The 15,031-nt window shown below is 35.3% G+C and overlaps 1 protein-coding gene across 2 annotated transcripts in view; it reads left to right on the top strand.

Annotated features, from left to right (window-relative positions):
* LOC115438539 (diacylglycerol kinase delta) overlaps nt 1-15,031 on the top strand; it is a 292,835-nt gene that overhangs the window by 230,341 nt on the left and 47,463 nt on the right. For both annotated transcript variants that reach the window (XM_030162205.1, XM_030162204.1), the window contains exons 15-19: nt 1,084-1,149; nt 8,278-8,446; nt 10,873-10,971; nt 12,560-12,644; nt 12,811-12,918. In XM_030162205.1, coding sequence (XP_030018065.1) covers nt 1,084-1,149; nt 8,278-8,446; nt 10,873-10,971; nt 12,560-12,644; nt 12,811-12,918 — 527 coding nt within the window. The remainder of the gene's footprint in view (nt 1-1,083; nt 1,150-8,277; nt 8,447-10,872; nt 10,972-12,559; nt 12,645-12,810; nt 12,919-15,031) is intronic.

Raw genomic sequence — 15,031 nt, 5'->3', positions numbered from 1 at the left:
CAAATCGGACTTTATGAATTTTTTTTGTATTTTCTGGCTTTTTATGTTGATATAGTAGGAAAGGGAAAAAAATAATAGACAGATGATATAAATGAAGTTGTGCTGGAAAAAAAAAGATATCAAACATGGGTATAGTAAACATTTGTTTCTATAGTGTGTAAAGGCAAAATCAAAAGTACTGAAAAACAGCCAAAATAGGCTCAGACCACTAAGGGTTAATACTTGAATGTTTCTGCAACAGAAAGTACATTGTACCAATTATTTTATTTGTTTTTTTTTTTTTGTTTTGTTTTTTTCAAAATATAACTTGGTTAAATTATTTCAGTGTGTATAAGTACTTTTTGAACATTTTGAGCACAATTTCAACAATACCGCAAGAATAATGATAACCGTGATAATTTTGGTCACAATAACCGTGATATGAAATGTTCGTATCGTTACATCCCTAACTGGATTACTTTGGAAATGCTAAAAAATACCAAATATGACATAAAATAAAAGAACTCTGGATAAGATACAGCCACAACAAACACCTATATTTATACTAAATCACTTTATCCTACATGTCATACGGTGTAGATTTATTTCAACCGTGAAGGTGCAGTAAAAAAGGTTACCTGGATTGTGGATTTCATGGGGTTAAATTGGGCTTCTGTCTTGTCACCAACCGGTAGAAGACCTACAAATATGAACCAGGAAAAAAAGAAAGAAAGAAAAATGACACAGAGGGATAAAGTGGCTTATGTTGGGATTTAAAAAAAAAAAAAAAAAAAAAAGCTTTTGTGCACATTTTCCAAAATAAGAGAATCTTTTCACTGCTGTGGCAGCTTCACCAAACCTCCTCTGACAGTCCCGCTTATCCTTCTCTTTCCAAATAATGTGATGATTTATTGACACCCGGTGGGGAATTCACCAATAGCTTCAAATAAAAGCCCTTTCTGTGCTGAATAAGAACAGGTATTAAATTCAGGAGGGTTGTAGATAAAAAGGAACAGCCAAGAATTGATGTGCACTGTGCAGGCGTCTCTAAATTTACACTCTGTCTGTCTGTCTCTTTTTTTTTCTGTCCTTCTGTCTCCCCAGTGTGCTCTGCTCAACGAAAAGCTCGATTCCCTCGTCAAAGCCTTAAGCGAGGAAGCTGAGGCCCAGGTAATATCTGCTATTACTGCAAATATGAAATAGAGCTGTCAGTAAAGTCTGAAAATCACAAACCATCACATTTTATATGGTGTTGAGTTCAGTGTTGTAAAATGTGTCGTTATGGAAGCAGAGAATTTTTGTGCCACTTGTGTAAGATCACCAGGTTATAGGTACCAACTATTTTTGTGGTGACTTCCAAAAAATAGTGTTTTATGTAATTGAACTTTTCGTAAATGGTTTATCACCATTTATTAAGATGAGGTGAGGTAAGATAAGAAGATAAGGTAAGATAAGAGAAGGTAAGATAAGATAAAATGAGGTGAGGTGAGATAAGATAAGAAGATAAGGTGAGATGAGGTGAGGTAAGATAAGATGAGAAAATAAGGTGAGGTATGATAAGATATGATAAGAAGATAAGGTGAGATGAGGTAAGGTGAGATAAGATAAGATAAGATAAGATGAGGTGAGGTGAGGTGGGATGAGATAAGATAAGGTGAGGTGAGGTAAGATAAGATAAGAAAAGATAAGAAGATAAGGTGAGATAAGGTGAGGTGAAGTGAGATGAGATAAGATAAGAAGATGAGGTGAACTGAGGTGAGGTAAGATAAGATAAGAAGATGAGGTGAGATAAGATAAGAAGATAAGGTGAGATGAGGTGAGGTGGGATGAGATAAGATAAGGTGAGGTGAGGTAAGATAAGATAAGAAAAGATAAGAAGATAAGGTGAGATAAGGTGAGGTGAAGTGAGATGAGATAAGATAAGAAGATAAGGTGAGATGAGGTGAGGTAAGATAAGAAAAGATAAGAAGATAAGGTGAGATAAGGTGAGGTGAAGTGAGATGAGATAAGATAAGAAGATAAGGTGAATTGAGGTGAGGTAAGATAAGATAAGAAGATGAGGTGAGATAAGATAAGATTAGATAAGATAAGAAGATAAGGTGAGATGAGGTGAGGTGGGATGAGATAAGATAAGGTGAGGTGAGGTAAGATAAGATAAGAAAAGATAAGAAGATAAGGTGAGATAAAGTGAGGTAAGATAAGAGAAGATAAGATGAGGTGAGGTGAGATAAGATAATATAAGAAGATAAGGTGAGATAAGGTGAGATGAGGTGAGGTAAGATAAGATGAGGTGAGGTGAGATAAGATAAGAAGATAAGGTGAGATGAGGTGAGGTGAGGTAAGATAAGATAAGAAAAGATAAGAAGATAAGGTGAGATAAGGTGAGGTGAAGTGAGATGAGATAAGATAAGAAGATAAGGTGAGATGAGGTGAGGTAAGATAAGATAAGAAGATGAGGTGAGATAAGATAAGATAAGAAGATAAGGTGAGATGAGGTGAGGTGAGATGAGATAAGATAAGAAGATGAGGTGAGATGAGATGAGGTGAGGTAAGATAAGATAAGAAAAGATAAGAAGATAAGGTGAGATAAGGTGAGGTGAGATGAGATAAAATAAGATAAGAAGATAAGGTGAGGTAAGATAAGATACGATAAGAAGATAAGGTGAGATGAGGTGAGGTGGGATGAGATAAGATAAGATAAGAAGATGAGATGAGGTGAGGTAAGATGACAGTAGCAAATAACAAAAATAAAGTGCAGGAAAGACAGAAAATAGAAAGAGAAAAAAGAAACCTGCTATTTATATTAGTATTTATGTAAATTTAAATTTAAACTTATTACATACATGGTTACAATGCATTTGCACAGATTATAATATTATTCCCACATTTGGCATTTTTCACTAAAAAGTTGGTATTTTGCTCTTTTTAGTTTACTGACTGTCGATCACAGTTCATAAAAGTTCAGCACTTTTAAAAAAAAGAGAACTGAAGAACATGACTTTTTCATTCACTGAACATAAAACGAGTGTCTGCAAACACTACCATTAGTCAAACTACATGGGTTTTACTGGTGAATCAAGGTGTTTTCATGTTCAGAGCATGTACAGAGCATCTGAACATCCCAAAAACAACATCTGTATTTGACCTGAATTCATTCTTCTTCTTTTTTTTTTAACCCACCACCACTCCCCTTCTTTAACTTTATTTTTAATTACAACTTGTGTTTAAATAACAATCTCAAACTATATTCACATCCATTCCTTGCATGACCTGAATTATTCCAATGTACCGATAGGATTAGTGGATCAAAACTTCTGAAACGTTTTGGATCAGGAGATGGTTTTGGTTGCCGTTTACGGTTTAGGGTTAATTTTTGTCATTATGTCGTTAAAACAGTTAATCAGCCTGTTATCACAAGAAAACAAAGTGTTGTCCCTTGCTTATTACTTTTATGTTAATGGAAACTCTAAGCCTATAAAAAACCAATTTAAGCTGAGAATGTCAGATCAGGACCATTTATTGATGGACTCATCAGACTTCAGCCGGCGGCTAACACTGGCACAAATTGCAGTGTGAATGAATGAATTTATTTTGGTTTGTACATCAATCATTGCACTTAGTACTTTAATCGTAAAAAACATAAACACCAAAAAAGGAATAGGCTAGAATCACAAGCTTTTTTTTTTTTTTTTTTTTTTTTTGCCTATCCTTTTCACCTAATGCACTGCTTACATCAACTTAAATGTGTAGAGCAGGGGTGTCAAACTTATTTTACTTCAGGGGCCACATTCAGCTAAATTTGATCTGAAGTGGGCCAGACCAGTGAAATAATAACATAATAATATATAAATAATGTCAACTCCAAACTTTTCTCTATGTTTTAAAGCAGGGGTGTCAAACTCATTTTAGTTCAGGGGCCACATTAAGCCCAAATTGATCTCAAGTGGGCCAAACCAGTAAAACAATAGCATAATAACCTGTAAATAATGACAACTCCATATTTTTCTCTTTGTTTTAGTGCAATCAAAATACAATTATGAAAATATGTCCATTTATAAACTATCAAAACGAAAATAATGCAAATAACCTGAAAAAAACACTGACATTTCTTGAAAAAAATAGGTACAATTTTAACAGTATTACACCTCAACTTACCACTTATACATGCATATTACGGATTGGATCAACAAAGGCACAAAATATTTAATAACAGGAAGAATAATGTTAAAATTTCACTTTTCAGGTTTCAGGTTTTTCACATTCAGGATAGTTTGTAAATGTTACTATTTCCATAATTTAATGTAAGTTTTTACACTAAAACAAAGAAAAATTTGGAGTTGTCTTTATTTAGAGGTGTAATGTCATATTATATTTTTTCATATTAACTCTTTAAGTGCCAGACAGTTAAGGGGCTAATAAGCCTTAAAAGTGCCACAGAATTTGGCCGTTTTTCAGTATTCGTTTTTATAATATTTGAAGAATCCTGCAGGAAACCGCTCGGTAACATCCAACCGATTGCTGATTAGATTCAAAACGCACCGGACACAGCCGATTCATTATTGATCGTAATTTGCATAATTTATAATAATAATAATAATAATAATAATAATAATAATAATAATAATCTTTATTTATATAGCACTTTTCATACATTACAAACTGTAGCACAAAGTGCTTTACATATCAGTTTAAAAATCAGTACCGCCCCCCACCCACACCCACCCACTCACCCGCACACACACACACACACACACACACATATACATGCAAACCCACAAGCTCACACATACTTAAGAAGACTGACTGAGCACGGGTAGACCAGAACAAAAATGTACAAGTAAAAGTAAAACATCAATTTAGGAGGCGCTGTCTCAGGGAGCCATCCGCACCAGGAGGCAGCCGCCGACCCCGGCGACCAGGCACCAGCAACACAGCCCCGCATCCCAACTAGTGGGAGAGGGCCAACTGGGACCCCCACCCACCAGAAAGGAGCGGACCCCAGTGAGAGAAGGCGCCACAGCCCCCGGAGTCCACAGCCGCCCCCCGGCATGGAGGGCTCCCTCTGATGAAACACCGGAGAATAAGAAACATTAAAAAGATATAAAAATATTATTCGGTCGCGTGACCTCAAATTCCCGTCTGCTTGGTCTCAAAAGGGGGACACAGAAAGAACGTCATCGAAATGTGAGAAAGAAATGGGGGTGGATGGTTTGTTTGTACACAAATATGGCGTGTTCTCCAAAGCCGATCTGATCGGCCCGTGGCACTTTAACGGTTGTGTTCGTAAAGCCGATTTAATCGGCCCATGGCACTGAAAGTGTTAAACTAAGAAAATTTGGAGTCATTATTTATAGGTTATTATGCTATTATTTTACTTCAGATCGCATTGCTCTGTATGTGGAACCTGAACTAAAATGAGTTCGACATCCTTGATTGTAAATATCTTAAGTGTAATTTTTGCGCTTTGCAAATTCATCTCGCGGGCCTTACTGGAACCTTTGGCGGACCGGTTTTGGCCCCCAGGCCGCATGTTTGACACCCCTGTTTTAGAGCAAAAAAAATTTATTTACATTATGAACAAGTTTACATCTACAAACTGTCCTTTCAAAAGATGTGAATAACATGAACAAACTGAAAAAATAAGTGTAACTTTGACAATATTTTGTCTCAGTTTATCATTTACACATGTACATTATAACTTACACATCACAGTGGATCTACAAACACTTAAAACATTTCATAACAGGCAGAATATTGTTAAAATTATGCTTGCTTCTCTTCAGACATTTCAGGTTATTCGCATTTTTTGCAAAATTATACTTTGTTTTAGTGTAAATGCATGAAAATATTTACATTTACAAAGAGAAACATTTGGAGTTGTCATTATTTTTATGTTATTATGATAGTATTTTACTGAATCCTGCACCACTTGAGATTGAATTGGTCTGAAAGTGGAACCTGAACTAAAAGGATTGTTAATATCTTAGTGTCATTTTTGCATTTCACAGAGTCATCCCAGGGGCCGGACTGGACCCTTTGGCGGGCTGGATTTGGCCCCCGGGCCGCATGTTTGACACCTGTGGTGTAGAGCATCGAGCATTCACACCATAAAAAAAAAATCAACAACAACAAAAACATATCTACCATCTCAATTCAATAGTCCTAAATAGTTTTAAACTTAGGATGTTTGTCTTAGAGAGAACGAATCAGATTCAGCCTCCAGGCTGCAACTTCACCTCATGGTAAAATGAAATAAAATCATGTCATGTTTTTTCTTAGCTTCTGTATGTTTTTCATTTGATGTGGACATTCTAGTTTTAATGAAGATGTAAAAGTGATTATGTTTATCTCTGGCTTCATCTTTATATTGATGTTTTTAATTTATTTTACAGAAAACTGCAGCTCAAATTTCCCTTTGGGATAGCGATAAAGATGGAGTGAAAAATCCGACTATTTGTGCTAATATTTGCCCAGAGGGGTTTTAAACTTTCTAGAAATGCCCCCGTTGATCCTCATTCTTTACAGAGGTAGTTGTGAAAACAGTTGTTTTGCTCACAACTTAAGTTTGCTCTCGGGAGCTAAAAAGGAACACAGTGCATTGGCTTTTGTTTCTCTCCCCGTAGAGTCTTTTAATCGCAGATTGATATCGGTGCACTAAACATAATACAGCCCTCAGAATGTCTGAATGATTTCAACATCCTGCTGAAGCGAACCTCGGCTTTGGGTCCAACATCGTTTTGTATTCGATAAATAAAATATGGATATCCTCATTGTCTCTGTTCAGCTTGTATGAATATTAAAGGCTGCCTCTCACACGAATGTCACGCCTTTAAAAGGAGCAGAAATAGTTGTGGTAATAGTTAGATTTATGAATGAAGTTAATACTACTGCTTTGTTACAGCTGCAGGGTTTTCACTGTCTGTAAAATTCATTAAATCCAACAGGAATTTAACACTGAGGTCATTTTACTACAACACAGGTGTCAAACATGCGGCCCGGGGGCCAAATTCGGCCCGCCAAAGGGTCCAATCTGGCCTGTAGGATGAATTTGTCAAATGCAAAAATTACACTGAAGATATTAACAATCAAAAGTCTAAAAATAATTTTATTTCAGGTTCCATACATACACATATAAACCAATTAGATCTCAACTGGGTCAGACCAGAAAAATACTGTCATAATAACCTATAAATAATAACAACTGTAGATTTTATCTTTGTTTTAGTGTTAAAAAAAAAAAAAATTCCATGAAAATGTTTACATTAACAAACTATCCTTTTACAAAAAATGTGAATAACCCAGGGGTGTCAGACTCATTTTAGTTCAGGGGCCATATTCAGCTAAATTTGATCTGCAGTGGGCCAAACCAGTAAAGTAACATAACCTATAAATAATGACAACTCCAAATTTTGTCTTGGTTTTAGTGTAGAAAAAAAAAAACATTAAATAATGAAAATACTTACTTTTATAAACTATCCAAAAAAAAAAAAAAAAAAAAAAAACTGAAATTTTAATTAAAAAATGTAAGAAAATTTAGTACAATTTTAAAAATATTATTCCTCAACTTATCATTTCTACATGTGCATTATGGATCAGATCTACACAGACACTAAACACTGAGGAACAGGAAGAAAAATTGTTAAAATTGGGCTTAATTTTCTTTAGACATTTCAGGTTGTTCATATTTGTTCAGGTTATTCACATTTTATTGTTACAGGATAGTTTGTAAATATTTTCATAATTTAATGTTATTTTTTGCACTAAAACAAAGGAAAAATATGTAAGTTGTTAATTCTAGGGGTTTTTTTAGCTTAATTCAAGACTTTTTTTTACTTAATTGAAGATTTTTTTTGGGGTTTAATTCAAGATTTTTTTTTTTTTTTTACTTAATTCCAGATTTTTTTTTTTGGCTTAATTCAAGATTTTTTTTTTTTGCTTAATTGAAGATTTTTTCTGGCTTAATTCAAGATTTTTAACTAAATTTTAGATTTTTTTTTTGGCTTAATTGAAGATTTTTTTTACTTAATTGAAGATTAAGATTGTTTTTCTTAAGACATTTCAAGTTGTTCATGTTAATCAGATTTTTAAGGAAACGATGTAGATGTAAACATTATCATAACGTAATTTTACTTTTTTCACTGTTATTATTTGACTGGTCCGCCCCACTTCAGATCAAATTGGGGTGAACGTGGCCCCTGAACTAAAATGAGTTTGACACCCCTGAACTAGAACATAATAGAAGACTGTGTGTCACTTTGTATAAAATATCAATCCCTTTATTTCTTCATGAACACCCAGGTGGTCCCAGCAGGTTCGGTGCCGAGTCAGGAGGGCGGCTCGAGCCCAGGTGAAAGTGGCGGTGAGTCGGGGTCAGAGGGTAAAACATACCGGTCCAAGGAGCAGCTGATGCTGAGAGCAAACAGCCTGAAGAAAGCTCTGAGGCAGATCATCGAACAGGCTGAGAAAGGTGAGAAACAAAACGCACCATGAGAATGAGGGTCTTGTGTTACATTATACTTGATCATCTTGCGCGGGGGTGACATAAAGGATCCACTGATGTATTTTTTTCCAGGACTGATGCTGATTATTAGTGATCCAGGAGAGTGATGAGTGGTATTTGGCACCAGGATGTATTTGTAGTAAATATTAAGACCATTTATCATAAAAGAACAAAATAAATCAGATTTACCTGCATATAGAATAAAATAAAATAAAATAAAAATGGAATAGAATAGAATAGAATAGAATAGAATAGAATAGAATAAAAAAAATAGAACTGAATAGAAAAAAATAGAATAGAATAGAATAAAATGCGGGATGCAGTGAAAAGTGAAACTAAAGATGCTTTACTAATTCCTCTATTGCCGCATTTCAACTACGTGGAACCGGTTCAACTTGGCTTGTCTCCCGTTGTTGTGCACCTCATTTCCTTTCCCCTACCTTTGGAAACTTGTATTTGGGTATGACGTTTGTTGCCCACACCGGAACCGGAACTGGACCCGGTGTTCACTCTGCCGCTACATTCGCAAGCGCCGCTAAGTAGCGTATCAAATACGTGACATTCCTGTAAATGAATCACATGTTGTGGACAAATGTTTGAACATACTAGAGGGATTCCACCCTTCTGAAGACATGGAAGCTTTGCAAGTGTTCCAAGTGGCCCTGGTGTCATCTTTTTAGACCGTTTCTGCCTCAACGCCATGTTGGATACGTCCCGACCAAAACAATGCAGCGTAAACGTGACGTCATCGCACATGCGCAGCGAAGGCGGAATCGATAAGCAGAATTGTTAAGCAGGCAGGCAAACGATTCTAAGGAATCGAGCTACTGGGAACCAGTTCTCAAAAAGAACCGGTTCTCGATTCCCATCCCTAGTCAGAAAGAAAAAGGAACTAGTCATGTCCAAACTCCAGTCCGTTCACTGATTAGGGTTATTGCTCTGTTGTAAAAAATTGCGTCCATAGTAGATGTGGATGGATAGCCCAGTAAGTAACGATACGGTCTACAATGGTGGAGACCATGGGGTTGAATCCCGGTAAGAGCGACGATAATATTGTTTTCAACATACTACATTTTCAAATGGGAGGGGGGCGTGACTCCATGGGCGCCAGTAGGTAAATCCACCATTGATGATGAAGCTGCTCAACTTATCACACAAATGTTTTGTACCAAAGTGTTTCATTCTCCTGTTTCCGATATACAGAGTCAGCCAAAATAATGTATACACACATCAGGAAAAGAAAAACTTACATAAATATTTCAATACCAAATTTATTCAGACATCACGAGATTAATACAAGTTACCTTTGGCCTCTACGATTACAAGAGGTGCTCAAAGTGGTGGCCATTGGCTTCCAGTTGGAGGTTCTGAACCAAACTCACGCCTCCATTATCTTTGGACTTCAACAACATTCTCTAATTTGAAGTACCTCTTGACAACGATCTTACATTCGTCAATCAACAACCGTACCGCCGCCATGTTGTAGACGTCACTTGTTGATGCTACATTCATGAGGGTAATGCCATCTGTTGGGAAAAGATCGCACAACATTACACAGTGTTATCGTAATTTGATCAAACTTCAAAAGGTATCTATATGGATAGAACAAGGTTATTATCGTTAACGAAAACTAATGAAATGGCAAAAACTAGAATTGTAAAAACATTTTCGTTAACTGAAATAAATAAAAACTGTACTTAAAAGAAAAAACGATAATTAACTGAAACTGTATTGTGTGCTTACAAAACTAACTAAAACTACAAAAATTATGGATAAAATTCCCTTCATTTTTGTCTTTGTCAACGTCGGATTGATACGAAAGCGATTTATTTCACTCTAGCAATTTTATCTAGCGGCACCAAACAGCACTTCACATTTAGTCACTTGTGGTTTCCAGTCGTCCTCTGGTCCCCACTCTACCTGGAAACATGGAGACTAAAGTTGGGAGAAAGCAGCAGAGTCCTGTACAGGATTTATTTGAATACGACGGCGAAGAAGACAAAAGATATTTAAAAAAAACTAAAACTAATACTAGAACAAAACTAAAACCAAGCATTTAGAAAAAAACAAAAACTAATAAAAACTAGCAAATCTGCTCTTAAAACTAATTAAAATTAACTGAATTAGAGACAAAAAAGTCACAACTAAATAAAACTAAACTGTAATGAAAAATCCCAAACTATTATAACCTCAGGACAGAAGTACTTAAACAAATTAAACATTTATGCAAGTTTTTTCTTTTCCTGATGTGTGTATACATTATTTTGGCTGACTCTGTATTTATATCTCTCTCAGTGTTTATCTTGTGGTAAACTAATGAAGTGTAACTTAAGGATAACTGGTTGCGTAAACATGAGCGTTCTAAGTGCAGTTCACTGATGTCATCATTTCAGTGGTGGACGAGCAGAACCGACACACGCAGGTTCAGAGGATGTCGTCTTCATCCTCCATCAAAAGGGAAAACAGTGAAGAGCTGAAGGATGCTGAGCCGCGTAAGTGTCCCTTTAGTTTGACTTCGGCAGTGACATGCTGAGTCTGAACGGCCCCGTAGACAACTACATCAGTGTTCGGGAAAACTCAAAACCACTGATAAAGGTTTGACAATGACTCATTTGTTTAACCTTTGACCTGGGTTTCATTTGTCCAAGCAGTCGTTCACTAAAATATGGCATTTACTCTTGGTTTATTCACTTATAGCTGCAGAAAACAGCTCACATAACTACAGTAATCATTTACTGCTATTAATGCATTAGGTAAATTCATTTATCTTAATAAATGTGTTTATAAAGCTGCTGCAAACAGTTATAAGAGTACTGTTTTATTATAAGTTTTTGTAAATACATATCATATGATTGCATTATGAAACTGTTTTGCACAGGGCTGGAGTTTTATGCCCAAACTGGCCCCACTTTTACACTGGAGGAGGAATTTGAGTAAATGAAACAGCAGCTAGCTCTTCCAGTGCCTTTGTATTAGGTATAAGTTCAAGTGTATGTTGATAAGTTAACAGAAAACACTTCACTTTAACAATATGTTTAGTTCAAATTTAAATGAGATAAAGATTTATTATGTAAAAAATATGATAAAAATGAAAACGTATTTACCTTTGTACAGGAGCATTAAATTGAAATTAAAATCATTTCAAATTAAAATTGTATTTTTCTTCCCGACAGAGAGATGATCTATTGTTAGGTTTACACTAAACTCTTCAGTAGCTTCACTTTTCTTTAACCTAATTATCTATCTATCTATCTATCTATCTATCTATCTATCTATCTATCTATCTATCTATCTATCTATCTATCTATCTATCTATCTATCTATCTATCTATCTATCTATCTATCTATCTATCTATCTATCGTTCGATTGTTCTATTGTTCTATCGTTCTATCTATTGTTCTATCGTTCTATCTATCGTTCTATCATTCTATTGTTCTTTCATTCTATCTATCGTTCTATCATTCTATTGTTCTTTCTATCTATCTATCTATCTATCTATCTATCTATCTATCTATCTATCTATCTATCTATCTATCTATCTATCTATCTATCTATCTATCGTTCGATTGTTCTATTGTTCTATCGTTCTATCTATCGTTCTATCTATCGTTCTATCTATCTATCTATCTATGTATCTATCTATCGTTCTATCGTTCTATCGTTCTTTCATTCTATCTATCTATCTATCTATCTATCTATCTATCTAGCTATCTATCGTTCTATCGTTCTATCTATCTATCGTTCTATCGTTCTATCGTTCTATCTATCGTTCTATCTATCTATCTATCTATCTATCGTTCTATCTATCTATCTATCTATCTATCTATCTATCTATCTATCTATCTATCTATCTATCTATCTATCTATCTATCTATCTATCTATCTATCTATCTATCTATCTATCTATCTATCTATCTATCTAAATACACTCTAATGGTCTGTAATGTTATGTTCTGGTTTGGTCTCATTTTAATAATAAAATGATCTGTATCTGTTCTTATCGTTTGATGTTGTAAAATAACCACATTTTGCTTAATACATTACATTATTTTACTATTTACATTTATGTTTTTGTCCAGGTCAGGGAGGCCTAAGTCCCACCTCACCCATCGTCCTGGAGAAACCAGAGAGTCTCAACACCGTCACCTACAATGAGGAATCTGTGTAAGTCAGTGTGTGAACTAGTGCCTTCACATAAATGAAGGTTGAATATTTTTGTGTCAGAAGGTGAATGGTCAGATTCATAAATTCCACTAATGTATGACTGCTTATATATATTTTTTTTTTAATCCAAACATGTTTTTTTTTTTTTTTTCTTTTTCATCTATAGACAATGTTCTGAGAAATGTGTGATGAACAACTACTTTGGCATCGGCCTCGATGCAAAGATCTCTCTGGAGTTCAACAACAAGAGAGATGAGCACCCTAAAAAATGCAGGTATGAACATGTAAACAGAAGTGACTGTAATGAGTGAAGACATGCACAGGAAATCAGACAGTGTTGAACTGCTGAGTGTTGATATGGGTGTTCAAGAGCCTCAATGAGCCTGTTTCCATAACCACAAAAATCCAATCACTGGGAGTAATCAGATAATTGTAATAATCAGATCTGACACGATAATCAAAAACCCTTGTTTAGACGCCCATTATTATTGTTATCTATACTATAAAAGCCAAGTGGTCTCCCTGTGTGTGTGTGTATGTGTGTCTCGGGATTCACACAAAATCCATACAGAGCTGACTGCTGCAGTTTGTCATATTTAAGCATTTTTGGTACAGCAAGTTGATAGGATCAAGATTTTGGGACATATTAGTAATTTTGGAATACAATAGCCTAGAGCTGCACGATATATTGAGCATCGTCATCGCGATGTACGTGTGCGAAATAGTCACATCGCAGGTCCTGCGATGTTGGAGGCAAATAACCTCAGTGTGTTCTCATCTAATTTCAAGGGTACCTGACACACACTGCATCCAGCGATCCACCAATCACATTCATTCTTTATCAATTTGCCGACGCAGACCACGCCCCTGTACATGGAGTGAGTCGCTGGTTAGGGTTAATAATTGGTTAGAGGAAAAAAATGTTTGATTATACCTAAATAGCAAGAGTTTTCACAAATGACAGCGTCACAGACGGACAACAAAAGTAAATATCAAATTGAACATTTTTAATTTCAATTATCAATATCATATACTTCTTTTTCTTTTTTTTTTTTTTTTTACAATATTTACAACATGCAAATAATATTAACATTATATTCAAATGTATTTGTCATAGGTGTATGGATTTATTGATTTTAAACTTAATTGTGTTAACTGAATTGTGTTTAGAATATGACATAAATCATATAATTGTCAAATACCAATGTATTTGGAATAAATTTAGTTTATTTATGAGACTATATAAAATGAACCCAGAATGACGACAGAAAACTTTGTCACTTTCCAAACATTCACACTCATAAAACTCCTCACTTTTCTTTCCCACAATTTTTTCTCATTTTAAAATACATTTTCCTAAAAATATAAGTAACAAGTGTTCAGAGAATGCAAACCTCCGCCAAGCACCCCGAACGTTGAAATGAACGAATGAATGAATGAAAAATGTGTCGTAAATGGGATTTTCAATGTTAAATTGAAATGTCCACAGAGTCCACATTCCACAGCGAATGTGGACAGTTTTGTGCCAGATACAGGATATTGTTATAAGCTACGGGTGGATCTAATTGGAGGCTAATCGGAGTCGTTTTGAATTTTTTATGAATTTTTGAAAATTGCTCAATGTTGAGAGATAGGAAAATTGTAGATTTTGTGACCTTGCTGTGACCTTGAACCTTGGCCTACTTTGCCCAAAATAAAAAAAAGAAAAAAGAAAAAAGAAATGATTAAATTTTGGTGGTGATCGGGGGGGGGGCTTAATCATTTCTTAATCATTTCTTCCTTGTGCCAGTATCAACATTTCCTGAAAATTTAATCAAAGTCTGTCCATAACTTTTTGAGTTATCTTGCTAACAAACAAACAAACAAACAAACATGCATGCACGCAAACACACAAAGCAAAGTGATCACAATACCTCCTGGCAGAGGTAACAAGAAAAGCACTCGGAGAGCACAGACCTCCACCAAGTTTGTTTGTTTGTTAGAAAGATAACTCAAAAAGTTATGGCGATGTACGTGTGCACAATAGTCACATCGCAGGTCCTGCGATGTTGGAGGCAAATGACCTCAATGTGTTCTCATCTAATTTCAAGGGTACCTGACACACATGTATCAACATTTCCTGAAAATTTCGTGAAAATCCGTCCATAACTTTTTGCGTTATCTTGCTAACAAACAAACAAACACGCACGCACACAGAGCAAAGCGATCACAATACCTCCTGGTGGAGGTAATTACTTACCCAAAAATGTAAGTTTGGTGTAGATTATTGTAATTCAATTTTTTTGACCTGATGTCAACCATCCCTTGACTTCCCCCATGTAATAAACACAATCACAAGTATGTGGATAAACGTGATGACAATGAAGGCAGGAGAGGCAAATCTGAAA

This window comes from Sphaeramia orbicularis, chromosome 18, assembly GCF_902148855.1.
Source record: "Sphaeramia orbicularis chromosome 18, fSphaOr1.1, whole genome shotgun sequence".
In the NCBI taxonomy this organism is placed as follows: Eukaryota; Metazoa; Chordata; class Actinopteri; order Kurtiformes; family Apogonidae; genus Sphaeramia; species Sphaeramia orbicularis.
Note: the sequence above shows the minus strand (reverse complement) of the source record. Positions and strands in the feature narration are given on the sequence as shown.